The sequence below is a fragment of the Musa acuminata genome, chromosome BXJ2-6 (genome assembly GCF_036884655.1).
Source record: "Musa acuminata AAA Group cultivar baxijiao chromosome BXJ2-6, Cavendish_Baxijiao_AAA, whole genome shotgun sequence".
Classification (NCBI taxonomy): Eukaryota; Viridiplantae; Streptophyta; class Magnoliopsida; order Zingiberales; family Musaceae; genus Musa; species Musa acuminata.
This window is the reverse complement of record NC_088343.1, coordinates 20809800-20825000: the sequence shown is the minus strand read 5'-3', so window position 1 is coordinate 20825000 and position 15201 is coordinate 20809800. Positions and strand designations below refer to the sequence as shown.

Sequence of the window (15201 nt, the reverse complement as noted above, 5' to 3'; positions counted from 1 at the left end):
TCGTGTGCCTGTTGAAGAATGAGCCGATGACTCATAGGCAATGGCTTGGTTAAGAGAACCCACCGGAGCCATAGCGAAAGCAAGTCTTCATAGGGCGATTGTTACTGCTTATGGACCCGAACTTGGGTGATCTATCCATGACTAGGATGAAGCTTGGGTGAAACTAAGTGGAGGTCCGAACCGACTGATGTTGAAGAATCAGCAGATGAGTTGTGGTTAGGGGTAAAATGCCACTCGAACCCAGAGCTAGCTCGTTCTCCCCGAAATGCATTGAGGCGTAGTAGTTAACTGGACATCTAGGGGTAAAGCACTGTTTCGATGCGGGCCGCGAGAGCGGTACCAAATCGAGGCAAACTCTGAATACTAGATATGACCCAAAAATAAGAGGGATCAAGGTCAGCTAGTGAGACGATGGGGGATAAGCTTCATCGTCGAGAGGGAAACAGCTCGGATCACCAGCTAAGGCCCCTAAATGACCGCTCAATGATAAAGGAGGTAGGGGTGCAGAGACAGCCAAGAGGTTTGCCTAAAAGCAGCCACCCTTGAAAGAGTGCGTAATAGCTCACTAATCGAGCGCTCTTATGCCGAAGATGAACGGGGCTAAGCGATCTGCCGAAGCTATAGGATGTAAAAATGCATCGGTAGGGGAGCGTTCCGCCTTAGAGCGAAGCACCCGCGCAAGTAGGTGTGGACGAAGCGGAAGTGAGTGTCAGCTTGAGTAACGCAAACATTGGTGAGAATCCAATGCCCTGAAAACCTAGAGTTCCTCCGCAAGGTTCGTCCACGGAGGGTGAGTCAAGGCCTAAAATCAGGCCGAAAGGCGTAGTCGATGGACAATAGGTGAATATTCCTGTACTACCCCTTGTTGGTCTCGAGGGACGGAGGAGGTTAGGTTAGTCGAAGGATGGTTATCGGTTCAAGGACACAAGGTGACCTTGCTATTTCAAGGTAAGAAGGGGTAGAGGAAATGCCTCGAGCCAATGTCCGAGTACTAGGCACTACGGCGCGGAAGTAACCCATGCCATACTCCTAGGAAAAGCTTGAACGACCTTCAACAAAAGGGTACCTGTACTTGAAACCGACACAGGTGTGTAGGTAGAGAATACCTAGGGGCGCGAGACAACTCTCTCTAAAGAACTCAGCAAAATAGCCTCGTAACTTCAGGAGAAGGGGTGCCTCCTCAAAAAGGGGGTCGTAGTGACCAGGCCCGGGCGACTGTTTACCAAAAACATAGGTCTACGCAAAGTTGTAAGACCATGTATGGGGGCTGATACCTGCCTAGTGTCGGAAGGTCAAGGAAGTTGGTGACCTGATGACAGGGGAGCCGGCGACTGAAGCCCCGGTGAACGGCGACCGTAACTATAATGGTCCTAAGGTAGCGAAATTCCTTGTTGGGTAAGTTCCGACCCGCACGAAAGGCGTAATGATCTGGACACTGTCTCGGAGAGAGGCTCGGTGAAATAGACATGTATGTGAAGATGCGGACTATCCGCACCTAGACAGAAAGACCCTATAAAGCTTTACTATTCCCTGGGATTGGCTTTGGGCCTTTCCTGCGCAGCTTAGGTGGAAGGCGAAGAAGGCCTCCTTCCGTCGGGGCCCGAGCCATCAATGAGATACCACTCCGGAAGAGCTAGAATTCTAACCTTGTGTCAGGACCTACGGGCCAAGTGACAATATCAGGTAGACAATTTCTATGGGGCACAGGCCTCCCAAAAGGTAACGGAGGCGTGCAAAGGTTTCCTCGGGCTGGACGGAGATTGGCCCTCGAGTGCAAAGGCAGAAGGGATCTTGATTGCAAGACCCACCCGTCGAGTAGGGATGAAAGTCAGCCTTAGTGATCTGACGGTGCCGAGTGGAAGGGTCGTCGCTCAACGGATAAAAGTTCACGTTCTTCCTTTCGGGAAGGGAGGATTAGGGAAATCCGATTGATTGCTGGTGTTATATATATATATATATATATATGTATCGGTTTCCTGTCGAATCGGTACGTACCGCCCGCACTGGACGGTATCATTCGAAACTGTATACCTTGGTTCAGAAAAGGATTCTGCCCTCCTATCATAGCCCCCTACTTTCTCAAGTTCCAACAGCCGAAGTTCTTTATCGAAACTTCGTCCAGCTGTTGTGAGACGTTCTAAATCCCTGCTGCTTACTGTCCAAACCTCAGAGGAGGCTCTAGTAGTAAGAGAGAAGGTGACCGAAACCGGAAGTGATCCCCAACTTGCTGAGAGCACCCAGGTGTTATCCTAAGACAACCTACGTTCTTATGTATCTATAATTCTTCTATCACGCTTTTATTCTGTTGCTTAGCCCTTGTAGTTAGCACTTAAAATTGACAAGCAATAGAGGTTGTTTTTCTTTCGATTTTATGCTTGTTATAAATGATAATTCTCTTCCCCACCAAAACATCTATCCGAGAGGTGGTATCGGATTGACAGATCATCAAACCCGAACCCTATTCGGATCATGGGCCTTTTGTTGTAAACTCTTATAATACACATGCATATGGAACCACTTAATTGTTGCAAGGAAATCTTGTATTAATAAGATGTGTTTTATCTGTAGAGGGAAATCCAAACAACCGACTTCCTATCCCAATATGAGTCGAATTAAATGTATGAAACATAAGAGATTTTAAGATGTGAATTGTTTACATTCAACATAAAGTTTTGTTAGATGAGTGAAAGAATTATGTGGTTAACATTGTGTTAGGACTCTAGCTAGGAGAGTCCTAATAGAATTTTATTGAAAGGGGCATTCATGTAAAACCTACCTAGCCGACCCCCTATTAAAGAGGTGAAGAGGCCGGGTAGGGTTAGGGTTAGTGGGAGGTTGCTTCTTAGAGTATGAGGCTTATTAGGAGTTGGTTAGAAGTAGGAGTCATATTAGGAGTTAGGGTTTAGAAACCCTATAAATAGTCATGTATTCATCCTCTTTTAACAAGCAATAGATGAATCTTATTAGCAGCTTTTGAGCAGTAACCTGGAGGAAGGAACCCCTATAGAGTTCTAAGGAGGCCGATCCCTTAAAGAGATCAACCCCAAGCTTAGAATCCACAAGGGTTCTAACACTTGGTATCAGAGCAGCGTTCTTGACGTCTCGCTGCCCTTCCACAGCCATCCATCAGCCCTCCACAGCCGCTCAAAGCAATTCCCACAATTGCTTAAAAGATCGTCGTCAAATTCCGCTGTCATCTCCTCATCACGGAACATCCTTTGATCTCTCCGTGAATTGCAACAGGTTCTAGTTTCCTACCTTACTACTGCTGCAATTTAGTTATCCTTATTCAAAAATAAAAAAATTCGTTTCTATATTGCTGCATAAACTTTTCGTCGTAGTTTTTATCTCTGCGACGAAAGATACACTACAGAATTCCAGTCCCATAGCACAGTTGGTTTGATCTTGCTATTGCGTTTTTTCTATCTAAATCTTTACGAAATTTTTATGCTAGCTTTGACATTTCCTAACAGCGGATTTCCCTTTGATTTCGTCAAAAAATTCCTAATATAAACCACTGATCTTTTATGTCCAAACTGCTAGATGCACTGCAGAATTTCAGCCGCATAGCACAGTTTGTTTTATCTTGCTATTACGTTTTTTCTGTTCAAATCTCTACGAAATTTTTACGATAGCTTTGACACTTCCTAATAGCGGATTTCCATTTGGTTTTGCCAAAAAATTCTCAATATAAACCACTGACCTTTTACGTCCAAACTGCTACACTTTAGACGTAAAAATCTGCTGCAGTACCTTTCCGTGATCCTAAATTTTTCCGAACCTTCCACCACCCCATGCCATTAACTCGTCAACAGAAAAAAGACAGGGACATCTGTAATCTACAAGCATATGCTATGGCTTCTCAAGATCCAATTGATGCTAAATGTGAAGCATAGGAATCTCAGATTAAATCACGATTTGAATCGCGCTTGGAGGACAAATTACGCGCTTTGTTTGCAGAATTCAGAATTGGACAACCGCCGAGTCCAACCAAATTTCAGCAAAGAGAGAGTTCAGAGAGGCCCCCAGAGAAGGAGGGACATCTCTCGAATATGCTTTAGCCACGCATGAGGGTGGACTTCCCACGATGGGAAGAACGAGACCCGGCGGGGTGGATTTCGTGCGCCGAACGTTACTTTCGCTACTACCGAACGTCGGATGATGCTATGGTGGAAATTGCTATCATCCACCTAGAAGGAGATGCTATTCAATGGTACAACTGGCTAGAATACAATCATGGGGCTCCGACGTGGAATCAATTTAAGAACGCACTGCTGAATCGTTTCGGACCTACGGAGTATGAAAATATCAATGGTCAACTCGCAAAGATTCGACAAGCCTCTACGATTCAAGAGTACCAAACCAGGTTTGAGAAGCTATCCCACCTTGCTTGTGATTGGACTAACCGTCAATTGTTAGGAACATTCATCGAAGGACTCAAGCCAGAGACAAAAGGGGAGGTTAAGGCGCGGCAGCCCCGTACCGTGACAGCTACGATTTCTTTCGCCCAAATACAAGAAGAACGACTCAACCAAGATGCTCGGAAGATGAAAACCTCTCCTAGGCCCGCGGCATATAAACCTCCTTCTGCTCCCAGTCATTCTTCGCTGCCAAAAAAATTGACAAGAGAAGAACTACGTGACCGATCAGCGAAGGGTATTTGTTGGCATTGTGACGAGTCATGGAACCGTGATCATTGCTGCAAAAGGGGCCGCCTCCTACTGATTGAACCTCTTGAAGACTTGGAGGAGGTCCAGGAGCATGAGGAAGAGGTCACGGATAAAGAACAACAGCTGGTCGATATTACGATGTGTGCCCTTGCTGGTTATGCGAACTCGCAAATGATGAAAGTGGGAGGACTTCTGAAGCAACAACCTATCACCGTTCTTATTGACACCGGGAGTACTAATAATTTTATGAACAACAAGGTTGCTGTTTGGATGGCCTTACCTATCGTGAACTGCAGCAGGTTTGACGTTAAGGTCGCCGACGAACGAATTTTGAAGTATGATCATAGGTGCCCGCGGGTGAAACTGTTGTTGCAGGATCAAGAGATAATTGCAGATTTCTTCCTCCTCCCTCTTGATGATTATGAGGCCGTGCTCGACATCGAATGACTGACGACATTAGGTGATGTTTCCTGAAATTTTATGAAACTAATTATGAAATTTTATAGTAAGGAGAAATAGGTGATACTGCACGGGAAACGTGGGGACAACGTAACGATGATTTGCACACAACGAATGGAGAAGGTTTTGCACAAAGCATGTAGCGGCTTTTTGGTACAACTTGAGCAACAAACTAAGGGAGAGCCAATATCCTTTGAAGATCCAAACCTACTTCCTTTGCTTGCTGAATTTTCAGATATATTTGACGAACCGCGTAACCTACCTCTTACCCGTCGGCATGATCATTGTATACTGATTCTTCCGGGCAAACCTCCAACAAATACTCGTCCATATTGGTATCTACATCTCCAGAATGATGAAATAGAAAGGATTGTAAAAGAGATGCTCGAAACATGAGTTATTCGGCCAAGTTGTAACCCTTACTCTTCACCGGTGCTCCTCGCACGAAAGAAGGACAGAATATGGCGAATGTGCGTTGATTACCGAGCTCTCAACGATATAACCGTCAAGGACAAATACCCTATTCCAGTAGTAGATGAATTGCTTGATGAATTAAAGGGAGCACGAGTCTTCACAAAGCTGGACCTTTGATCCGGGTATCATCAAATACTAGTGTGCGAAGAAGACATACCAAAAACTGCCTTTCGAACACACAATGACCACTACGAATTTTTGGTAATACCCTTTGGTCTCACCAATGCTCCGTCCACCTTCCAGAGCCTTATGAATGATATTTTCTGGAATTATCTTTGTAAGTTTGTGCTGGTTTTCTTCGACGATATCTTTATTTACAATCATTCTCTTGAAACTCATTTTCAGCACTTACGACTTGTTTTGACGATTTTGCGAGAACATGTTCTTTTTGTCAAAAAATCGAAGTGCAGTTTTCTTCAACAGAATGTGGAATATCTTGGGCATATCATATCAGAGGAAGGTGTGGCGGTGGGCCCCCCCAAAATTGAAGCAATGCAGAATTGGCCGACCCCGAGGTACATAAAATCGCTACGTAGCTTTCTCGGTTTAACAGGCTACTACCGCAAGTTCGTGAAAAACTATGGAAAGATCAGTGCACCCCTTGTTGAAAAAAGATGCTTTCCAATTGTCGGACAAAGCTACCACCGCCTTCGACGAACTTAAAGCCGCAATGACGACAACGGCCATACTAGCGCTACCTAACTTCGGCAAGACTTTTGTTATTGAAGATGATGCCTCCAGAGTTAGAATTGGTGCTGTACTAATGCAAGATGGCAGCCCCCTCGCTTATACTAGTAAGACAATATTTCCTTTCCATCTCAAGATGACTATTTACGACAAGGAGATGCTCGCGATTGTGCATGCGATGACCAAATGGAGACCGTACTTGATCGGGTGACGCTTTCAAAGCAAGACCGACTATAAAACCCTAAAATATTTCTTGGAGCAGAAGATATCTTCCTCCGAGCAGTAAAAATGGGTAACAAAGCTTCTTGGATATGATTATGAAATAACTTACAAAAAGGGGAAAGAGAATATTATTGCAGATGCGCTTTCGTTACTACCTGAGCAAGCTGAATTTTCGGTCGTTTCACTTCCGATCAGCGACTTCCTTGAGGATATTAAGAGGGAATGACAAGAAGATCCGGAGACCAGTAATACCATAAAAAAATTGGAGGAAGCACCAAACTCTGTGGCTCGTTACAGATGGGACTCAAAAGAATTGCGCTATAAGGGACGTATTGTGTTTGTGCCAAATTCTACTTGCATAAAGACCATCCTTTAAGAGATGCATTCCACATCTACGACCAGGCACTCTGGGTTCCTTAGAACCTATAAGAGAATTAAGCAAAATTTTTATTGGGTAGGGATAAAAAATATTATTGCTAAATTTGTGGCACAATGTAATGTATGTCAATGACATAAAGGTGAGATAGTGGCAAGTCCCGGAAAGCTGCAACCCTTACCCGTTCCGAACTCAATATGGACTGATATATCAATGGACTTCATCGAAGGGCTTCCCTCATCACAAGGAAAAGCTCAAGCAAGGATGAAACAACAATATGATCAACACAAAGGCGAAAGAGAATTTTTAGTAGGAGATTGGGTCTTCCTACGGCTCCAGCCATACAAGCAAACATCAATCCAGACCAAAGAATCGATGAAGCTTTCACCTTGGTTCTATGGATCCTACCAAATTTCGGAGTGCATCGGAGTGGTAGCATACAGATTGGACTTACCCGCCTGCTCCTAAATTCATCTTGTCTTCCATGTGTCGTGTTTAAATCTCAAGCTGGGACAAAACGAGATAGCCCAAAGCCATCTACCAAATATGACTATCCAAGGAGAACTCCAGACCCAGCCGAGTTCCATTATTGAATAACGGATCATGACTCAACGACGACAACCTACTACTGAAGTGCTAATACAGTGGACGAACCTACCAGCAGAAGATGCCACTTGGGAGAATTATGACGACTTGAAGATCAAATTCCCAGAATTCATGGATCATCAGCCTTGAGGACAAGGCTGATTTGAAGAGGGCGGGTCTATTAGGACTCTAGCTAGGAGAGTCATAATAGAATTTTATTAAAAGGGGCATTCATGTAAAACCTACCTAGCCAACCCCTATTAAAGAGGTGAAGAGGCCGGCTAGGGTTAGGGTTAGTGGGAGGTTGCTTCTTAGAGTAGGAGTCTTATTAGGAGTTGGTTAGAAGTAGGAGTCCTATTAGGAGTTAGGGTTTAGAAGCCCTATAAATAGTCATGTATTATCCTCTTTTAACAAGCAATAGATGAATTTTCTTAGCAGCCTTTGAGCAATAACCTGGAGGAAGGAACCCCTATAGAGTTCCAAGGAGGCCGATCCCCTAAAGAGATCAACCCCAAGCTTAGAATCCGTAAGAGTTCTAACCAAGGTATGCAATTTCGTACCATATCGGAGTTTCGGCGTTCGCTCGGTACGCTACGAAACTGTATACCGAGCGGTATACCGTTCGGTATACCGCTCAGTATATATATATATATATATATATATATATATATATATATAATATTATATTATAAAGGCGACGTCGCATCACCTCAGCGACGTCGCCTCGTATATATATATATATATATATATATATATATATATATATATATATATATAATTTTTTATATTTTTTTTCGTTTTGCCCGGTAATGGGCGGTCCGTGTACCGGTAAGCTGACGGACCGGTACGTACCACCCGTATCGGGCGGTATTATTCGAAATTACATACCTTGGTTCTAACACACTGCTATTCCTTGCTTACTATTAATCTTTTTCATTGTCAGTCCCAAGCCTGAAAAGGGAAAACATAACATTGGTAATGGTATTATTATAGGTAAAGAGTCTTAAGAAAATGATATAGAGGTAAAACAAAGTTGGTGATATAATTTCACTATCGAAATTTTTGTTTGCAAAAGAGGTGCTGATTGTTCTAGGGTCGAGATGTTCAAATCGATGAGGAACTTTATAAAAGTTTAAGTTGGAGCTCTGAAGGATCTCTCTAGTAAGTGAAAAACGCTCAACCAAAGAGGAACTCAATGGTCACATGAACAGTTTCAAAATGTCCAAGGAGGCTGTGAATATATGGGAAGCAACAAAACCAAAATCATAATATTAGATTTAGCTATATCATATGATTTTGTAGAAGAGATGAACATTGGATTACTTATAAATGTGTATAAATTCCTTATCTGCTTAAAACCTGTAAAGGTGTTTAAAAAGGCAATCTTTTCTTAGTTTGTTGGTTTTATTTTGGGTTATATATTCATTGATTCATATCCACATTGCAACATTGGTTAGGAGACTTGATCAAAGGCTATTTGTCTTTATTGGTTTTCACCAAAATTAAGGTGAGTTTTGTTGAATTCCATGTAGTCGCCTTGTAGAGTTTATATATTATAAGCCAAGTACATAAATGACTGGATCATTGTTTAAATTAATCTATTTATTTAATATGACTTTTGTAACTCGGAAACATTTTCAGTAGTTTAATTTTTATGGTCTATCCTTTGGTATAGTTTGTTCACTTTCATTCGTCTACTTAAAACCTAACTGCCTCTTTTTCAGCAAAATTATACCATTTTAAGTGAAGCTGATATCCGCCAGCGACAAGAGGAGGACATAACCCAGATATGTGCTATACTATCTGTTTCACGGAGTGCAGCGTGCAACCTTCTTTGTCACTATAAGTGGTAACAAAGATAATATCCAGCACTCATTAGAATTGCATGCTTTTGATTGATACTGTAGATTTCTGTGGTCCCAGTTCTTTTTGGCATCTTTGTTACAAACTTTTCTTTGTGTATGAGTGAGTTAACTCAAAACCACACAATATTTAGTAATATTTCCATTTCTAAGTGTTTTCCATTGATAAATTTCAACTTGTTCATGAATGTAGTAATCTGTTTCAATTATTCTTTTAGATTATTTAATATGAATTTTGTCATCATTGATAACGAGACAATATTTGATGATTTAGCAAGTGATTTCTTTGGATATCTGTGCTTACATCTTCAGATGTCATTTTTGCAGCATTTTTTTCACCTGTGCCGTCAGTTATCTGTTCAAGCTGCATAATATTTTGCATACATCAATATGGGGATATGTTAAACCCTTCCAATTTGGCAAGTGATATATGGCTATTGATTTGATAAGTTGATAGCCAAAATTGGATCTCTGCCAACTGTTGCAGAGTTATATCAGTTTTCCTGATTTAAAATCTCTATTTGTTGTTGAAGCATCAGACCATTTGCCTATATACTTGCAACATATGTGAATGATTGGATTTTTTTGTTTCAGTTTTGAATTTCTTTCATGCTTCTTTTATTGATTATGCAGGAATGTCAGTAAGGTGCAGGATGAGTGGTTTGCAAATGAAGAAAATGTATGCAAGGTCGTTGGCTTGTTGCACAATCCTGTCAATACTTCAAATAGTAGAAAAGTATGCATCTTTTTTACTTTTGATGTTCTTAAGGTTCCATACACGGAATGCATAATCATTATCTGCGTAGCAATAGGATCAACCTTTACCCACTTTTTCTTTTGTAAAATTCAGTATGCTAATGCTATTGTTTTGTGGCAGCTAAATTGTGGTATATGCTTTGAAAGCTATGATCGTTCTAAGATGAGTGCAGCTTCTTGTGGGCATTATTTCTGCAATGCATGCTGGAAAGGTTGGTTCATCTACAAATGGTTCAATTTCAGTTAGCTGTCATCTTGGATTTTTTTTTTGTCCACAAAATTCTGTTATTTTAATTTATTTTGTTCATGATTTGCTCTTTTTGTATTATTTGATCTCACATATGCTAGTTGGTTTGCAAAATGTTCCTAGAACTACCATCATTAATTGCTCAAGTCACTAGTAAGTAGTAAACACTATTGTTATAAATTCAGCTCCAAATTGGGGTTTTTAATGCTTTGATTTATTTTTTGGCACCCTGCTTTGGTTCAACATCTGTCGTGAGAGGAAAATTAGGAACATTAAGTTGGTTTATAAGCTTGGAATGGTCTACTACTATAAACTTAAATATTTTAGACTAGTAGTCCAGGCTATCAAGTTAATGGATCGGTTCTCTCATCAGGATGGGTTGTGATAAATTGTTTTAGAGCTGCCCTAGTACTATGCAAGCTGAGTGGCTTAAGTAGAAAAATATATATATTTGTGGATGGAACTAGAGCAACATGACAGTGAAGTCATCATTGGGTTGGGCATTCTACTAGATATTTCTAGTCTATCTTTAGGTCTTGACTAGAAAGTCAGGCCTCAAGGGAGATTGTGACACCCCAGTTCAGTCCCACGTTTTGGGTGAGAGGGGAGTTAGTTTATGACACCTGATGGTGTACTGCAATTAACATAGGACCAATCATTTTGGGCTAGTAGTTCATACTTACCAAGACAGTGGATCAGTTTTCTCAATGGGTTAGCAGTGACATGTTTTTATTTTCTCTTACCTTATTTTGAGTCACTGCTCTATAATGCAAGTGCTTCAACTGCCAGATCCATACAGCTTATGCTGAACATACATTGCAGGATATTTTCTTTCTATTTGATACTACAAGAATTTTGCATTTAATAATAGGAGAAATAGTTAGCTCAGTTTCCTCAAGTCTTATAGTATATTTACATCGAAAACTTATCAATGGGCAAGTAATCAAATAATGACCTCCTTTATGTATAGCATACATGACTTGTGATATCATATATATTTGTGTTAACAAATTTATAATCCAATATGTATTTTGAAGTTTCTAAAGTTGACTTAGGTACTGATTTTAGTTGCATATATTTTGGTGTAAGAAAATCAACAATATGCCTTTCCTGTTTAATCTAAATCATCTGAACAGGGTGCAAAGTTTTAGAAGTCTTATAAAGAATTTAAGATAAAAGAGGTGAGAAGAGTAACTGAAGATATGAGAATGTGTCAGGCTCTAGTGAGGCAGAATTGAAACATATTAGAGATAACTTTGTTAAGTTAACATTTGATCTCTAATTTGAAGATTAAACTGACTAAGGACACAACACGGGAAGGGATGTACTTATATTATATAATGTTAGTATATTAAGTGTTTTGTGGCATTTAGGTGAACTTTTATGTTCATCTGGATACTTCATTAGTTAATTTACTGGTCACTAGGCAATTCTAAAATGGCATCTAAGTTTTGGTCCTTTGTTAAAGCATATCTTTGTTACTGCATCACAAGCAGACAATATTTTAATTTTATTGCAGTTTCTTTTTCCCGTGATATTCATCCTCTTTATTTGGACCCAGTAGCCCTTCCTGGCTCTCAACATCTAGATGAATGTACTTGGTCAAATCATTCTTCTACTGGTTGCTTAATTAAACAACCATTCTTAGAAGTCTGATCCTGTAGTATTTGTCCCTAGGTTACATTTCCACATCAATAAATGAGGGCCCTGGATGCTTGATGCTGCGTTGTCCTGACCCATCTTGCAATGCTGCTGTTGACTGGGACATGATTGATAGACTTGCTGGATTTGAAGAGAAAGAAAAGTATGCACGTCATCTTCTTCGTTCATATGTTGAGGACAGTAAAAAGGTGCATCTATATTCCTTGAATTGTTTATGACTAGTATAAGAATCCTTGATAGCAACGTTGATGCAAAAAATTGCTATTGGCAATTACATCCTGAATTCCTAGGCATTCTTCTTGAGAAAGCTAAAACTGTAGTTTCTTTTTTGTATTTCACAAGTGTCAGATGCAACATGATTGGTTTGGTTTGTGCTGTAGGGTCATTTTAATTTCTTAGATATTTTTCATGGAAAGTAAATGGAAAAACAGTTACTGACTCCATAGTCCCATCGTTCCATATTCATGTTAACTTTCTTCCTTGAGATATATCAAGTTTCTAGGAAGAAAGATTTCATTTGTGATACAGCAAACTAGTTTATATCTATTGGCAGATAGTATGCATTTTGGAATGTTCATGATCCATGTTTATTTATTTTCCTGGAAGCACATGAGATTTGTAGATGTAGCAGTTTTTGTAATTGATCTTTGACATCTTCCTCATCCATGCATACTGATTTTGTTGGAAGGATACAAGGTTTTGCCATCTTTAATAATTGGATCTTCCTCCTCGTTTTATTATTGTTTATAGATAAAGTGGTGCCCTTCTCCTGGATGTGAGTTTGCGGTGGACTTTGATATCAACAGTATTAGCTACGATGTTTGTTGCTATTGTTCCCATAGCTTTTGTTGGAATGTGAGTATCTCCCAAGGATGTATCTGTTGTTCGTCTATTACTTTTATTATGTTTCTTTTCTTTCACCATTATCTGAGACCTCTGTATGGTATGCAGTGCATTGAGGAAGTTCACCGTCCAGTGGACTGTGGTACGGTGGCCAAGTGGATTATAAAAAACAATGCAGAGTCGGAGAATACAAATTGGTAGGTTGTTGAAAGTTGCTAATGTTTTGGTCCCTTGTTTTACACAATCCACTACGTTTAAGATCCTGCTAAATTCATTGGTGTATTTGTCTTTCTTTGCTTTTGTCCATTTATGTAAATACATGTTTTAGCATATATTGGCATATTTACAAATATCTAGAGCTGATCAAAATTTCAAAACTATTGCAAAGTTGCCTTCTTTCTTGCAAAACAGCCAAATATATATTGTCTATCATTTTGTATCAAATTTGAGTCTTATTTTCCTTGTTGAATTATATTTTTTTTGGAAGGAAATGCTGTACTTGAATGCTGCATCTTTAAGATATGATTGTGTCATAATATTTTTTTAGACACACAAACATGTGAAAGTTTTGTTATCTTTGTTTGATTTTGACATTGAAATCAAATCCTGATTAGCTGGAACTACTACCAACTTTGTTTCTTTTTTCTTTCAAGAATGTCTTTGGATGATTAGATTTATGGATTAGTATCTTGATAAATTAGTTTTGTTTTAATATGTCATGTCTATTTTATATGATTTTATTATGGGTCTGACACTCTTTTATGCATACCTGAGAAGAAACCGTTACCAGAGGGATCTGAAACATGAGTGAGGACTACATCATCAGAAGTCATGTGTGTTATATTCTATGCCCAACCCGGTAATGTTTAAAACTTTAGATTGGCAGGAAGGCTTTGATTGTAAGAGAAAAAAACAGTTGTAATTATTTCATCAAGAACAAGCAGAGATTGTCAGTATATGCAACTTAATTGGTATTGCTTAATGGATTCATGTCAATTACAACATAAAAAATCTGTAAACATTTAGCAAATATCATCCTTTGTTTCTTCTGGTGTATGGGAAATGTGTCCAGGAAGAGATGAGTCTTCAAGATATATAACATATATGGTTTACAAATTTTTTTGTACAGGATTTTAGTGGGTTGTGTATAATGACTTATTTACATATAACTATTGTTTATTTAGGTTAGAGTGGTAAGATTCAATTTTCTTTTGCTTCTTTATAAAAAAGGATATACTCAATGCATGACTGGTGTTCTACTTTACATGACAAAATTGCTTCAGTTAGTTCATCTGGTTCTCATTCTATTTTTATTGTTGTGGTAAAGTTAGTAGAAAAAACCATGTTTTCCCCTCAAAGAATTCTTCTGTATATTTTGATATTATTTATGTTTAATAATTCAGTAAACAATCTTTTGCTGTCCAAAATGTTTAAGGTCCATTGTATCTCATTATTGCTTATGTCTAGCAAATACCTTTTTTTAGCAGTTTTTAATATTCTATATTATTTGATATCCTGATCTTGATGAAATTTCACTTCGTAACACTGTACCCCATGTCGATACATTATGATGTGGGTTTCTTTTTTCAGGATACTGGTTAATTCCAAGCCCTGTCCAAAGTGCAAGAGGCCAATTGAGAAAAACCAGGGTTGTATGCATATGACATGTAGAGCCCCTTGTAAATTTGAATTTTGCTGGTAGAACTTTTTCCTCCAGCATCTTTACTTTGATTTTGCTCTTGCTCCAACATTATTATCTTTCAATGATCCAGTCTGATGTGCATCATATTGCGCTCTTAGGTTATGCCTTGGTGCATGGTCAGAGCATGGGGCTATAACTGGTGGTTTCTATTCTTGTAATGGCTATGAAACAGCAAGGCGTGATGGGATGGTCGGTTATCTATTATTATCATCTAATTTTGTTTCATAATTGTTGTTTGTATATGCAACTCAACATTTATTGTGTAAGCCTGTTTGGAGAATCCTTGACTAACATTTTCACATCCAATCTGACTTCAGTATGATGAATCTGAAAAGAGGAGAAAGAGGGCAAAACTTTCTCTTGAGAGATACACTCATTATTATGAACGCTGGGTGACCAATGAATCAGTATGTTTAATTTGTGACCATTATTCTTGTTTCTTCATATGAATGTGTGTATGATTATACTATTCAATGAGTGGGTATATAGAGGTTGTGACCAGTGAACATAGCAACAATGTTGGACTCTTTTTCATTGAATCAACATCTCACTCTCTCCCTCCCATAGCACCTCTCTACACTAACCTGTATCTAAGTTATTTAGTCCTGGTTCCTTATTGTTCTATAAATTTCTTTCTTTCTGATTGCATATTATAT

General features: G+C 39.4%; 1 protein-coding gene across 2 annotated transcripts in view; it reads left to right on the top strand.

Annotated features, from left to right (window-relative positions):
* The window catches only part of LOC135615200 (probable E3 ubiquitin-protein ligase ARI7), a 29008-nt gene that overhangs the window by 9967 nt on the left and 3840 nt on the right, over window positions 1-15201 (top strand). Inside the window, exons 2-10 of one of the 2 annotated variants that reach the window (XM_065113376.1) lie at window positions 9198-9322; window positions 9969-10071; window positions 10213-10303; window positions 12016-12188; window positions 12751-12855; window positions 12952-13040; window positions 14434-14541; window positions 14644-14734; window positions 14863-14952. In XM_065113376.1, coding sequence (XP_064969448.1) covers window positions 9198-9322; window positions 9969-10071; window positions 10213-10303; window positions 12016-12188; window positions 12751-12855; window positions 12952-13040; window positions 14434-14541; window positions 14644-14734; window positions 14863-14952 — 975 coding nt within the window. The remainder of the gene's footprint in view (window positions 1-9197; window positions 9323-9968; window positions 10072-10212; window positions 10304-12015; window positions 12189-12750; window positions 12856-12951; window positions 13041-14433; window positions 14542-14643; window positions 14735-14862; window positions 14953-15201) is intronic. The other variant, XM_065113377.1, reaches the window with a different exon arrangement.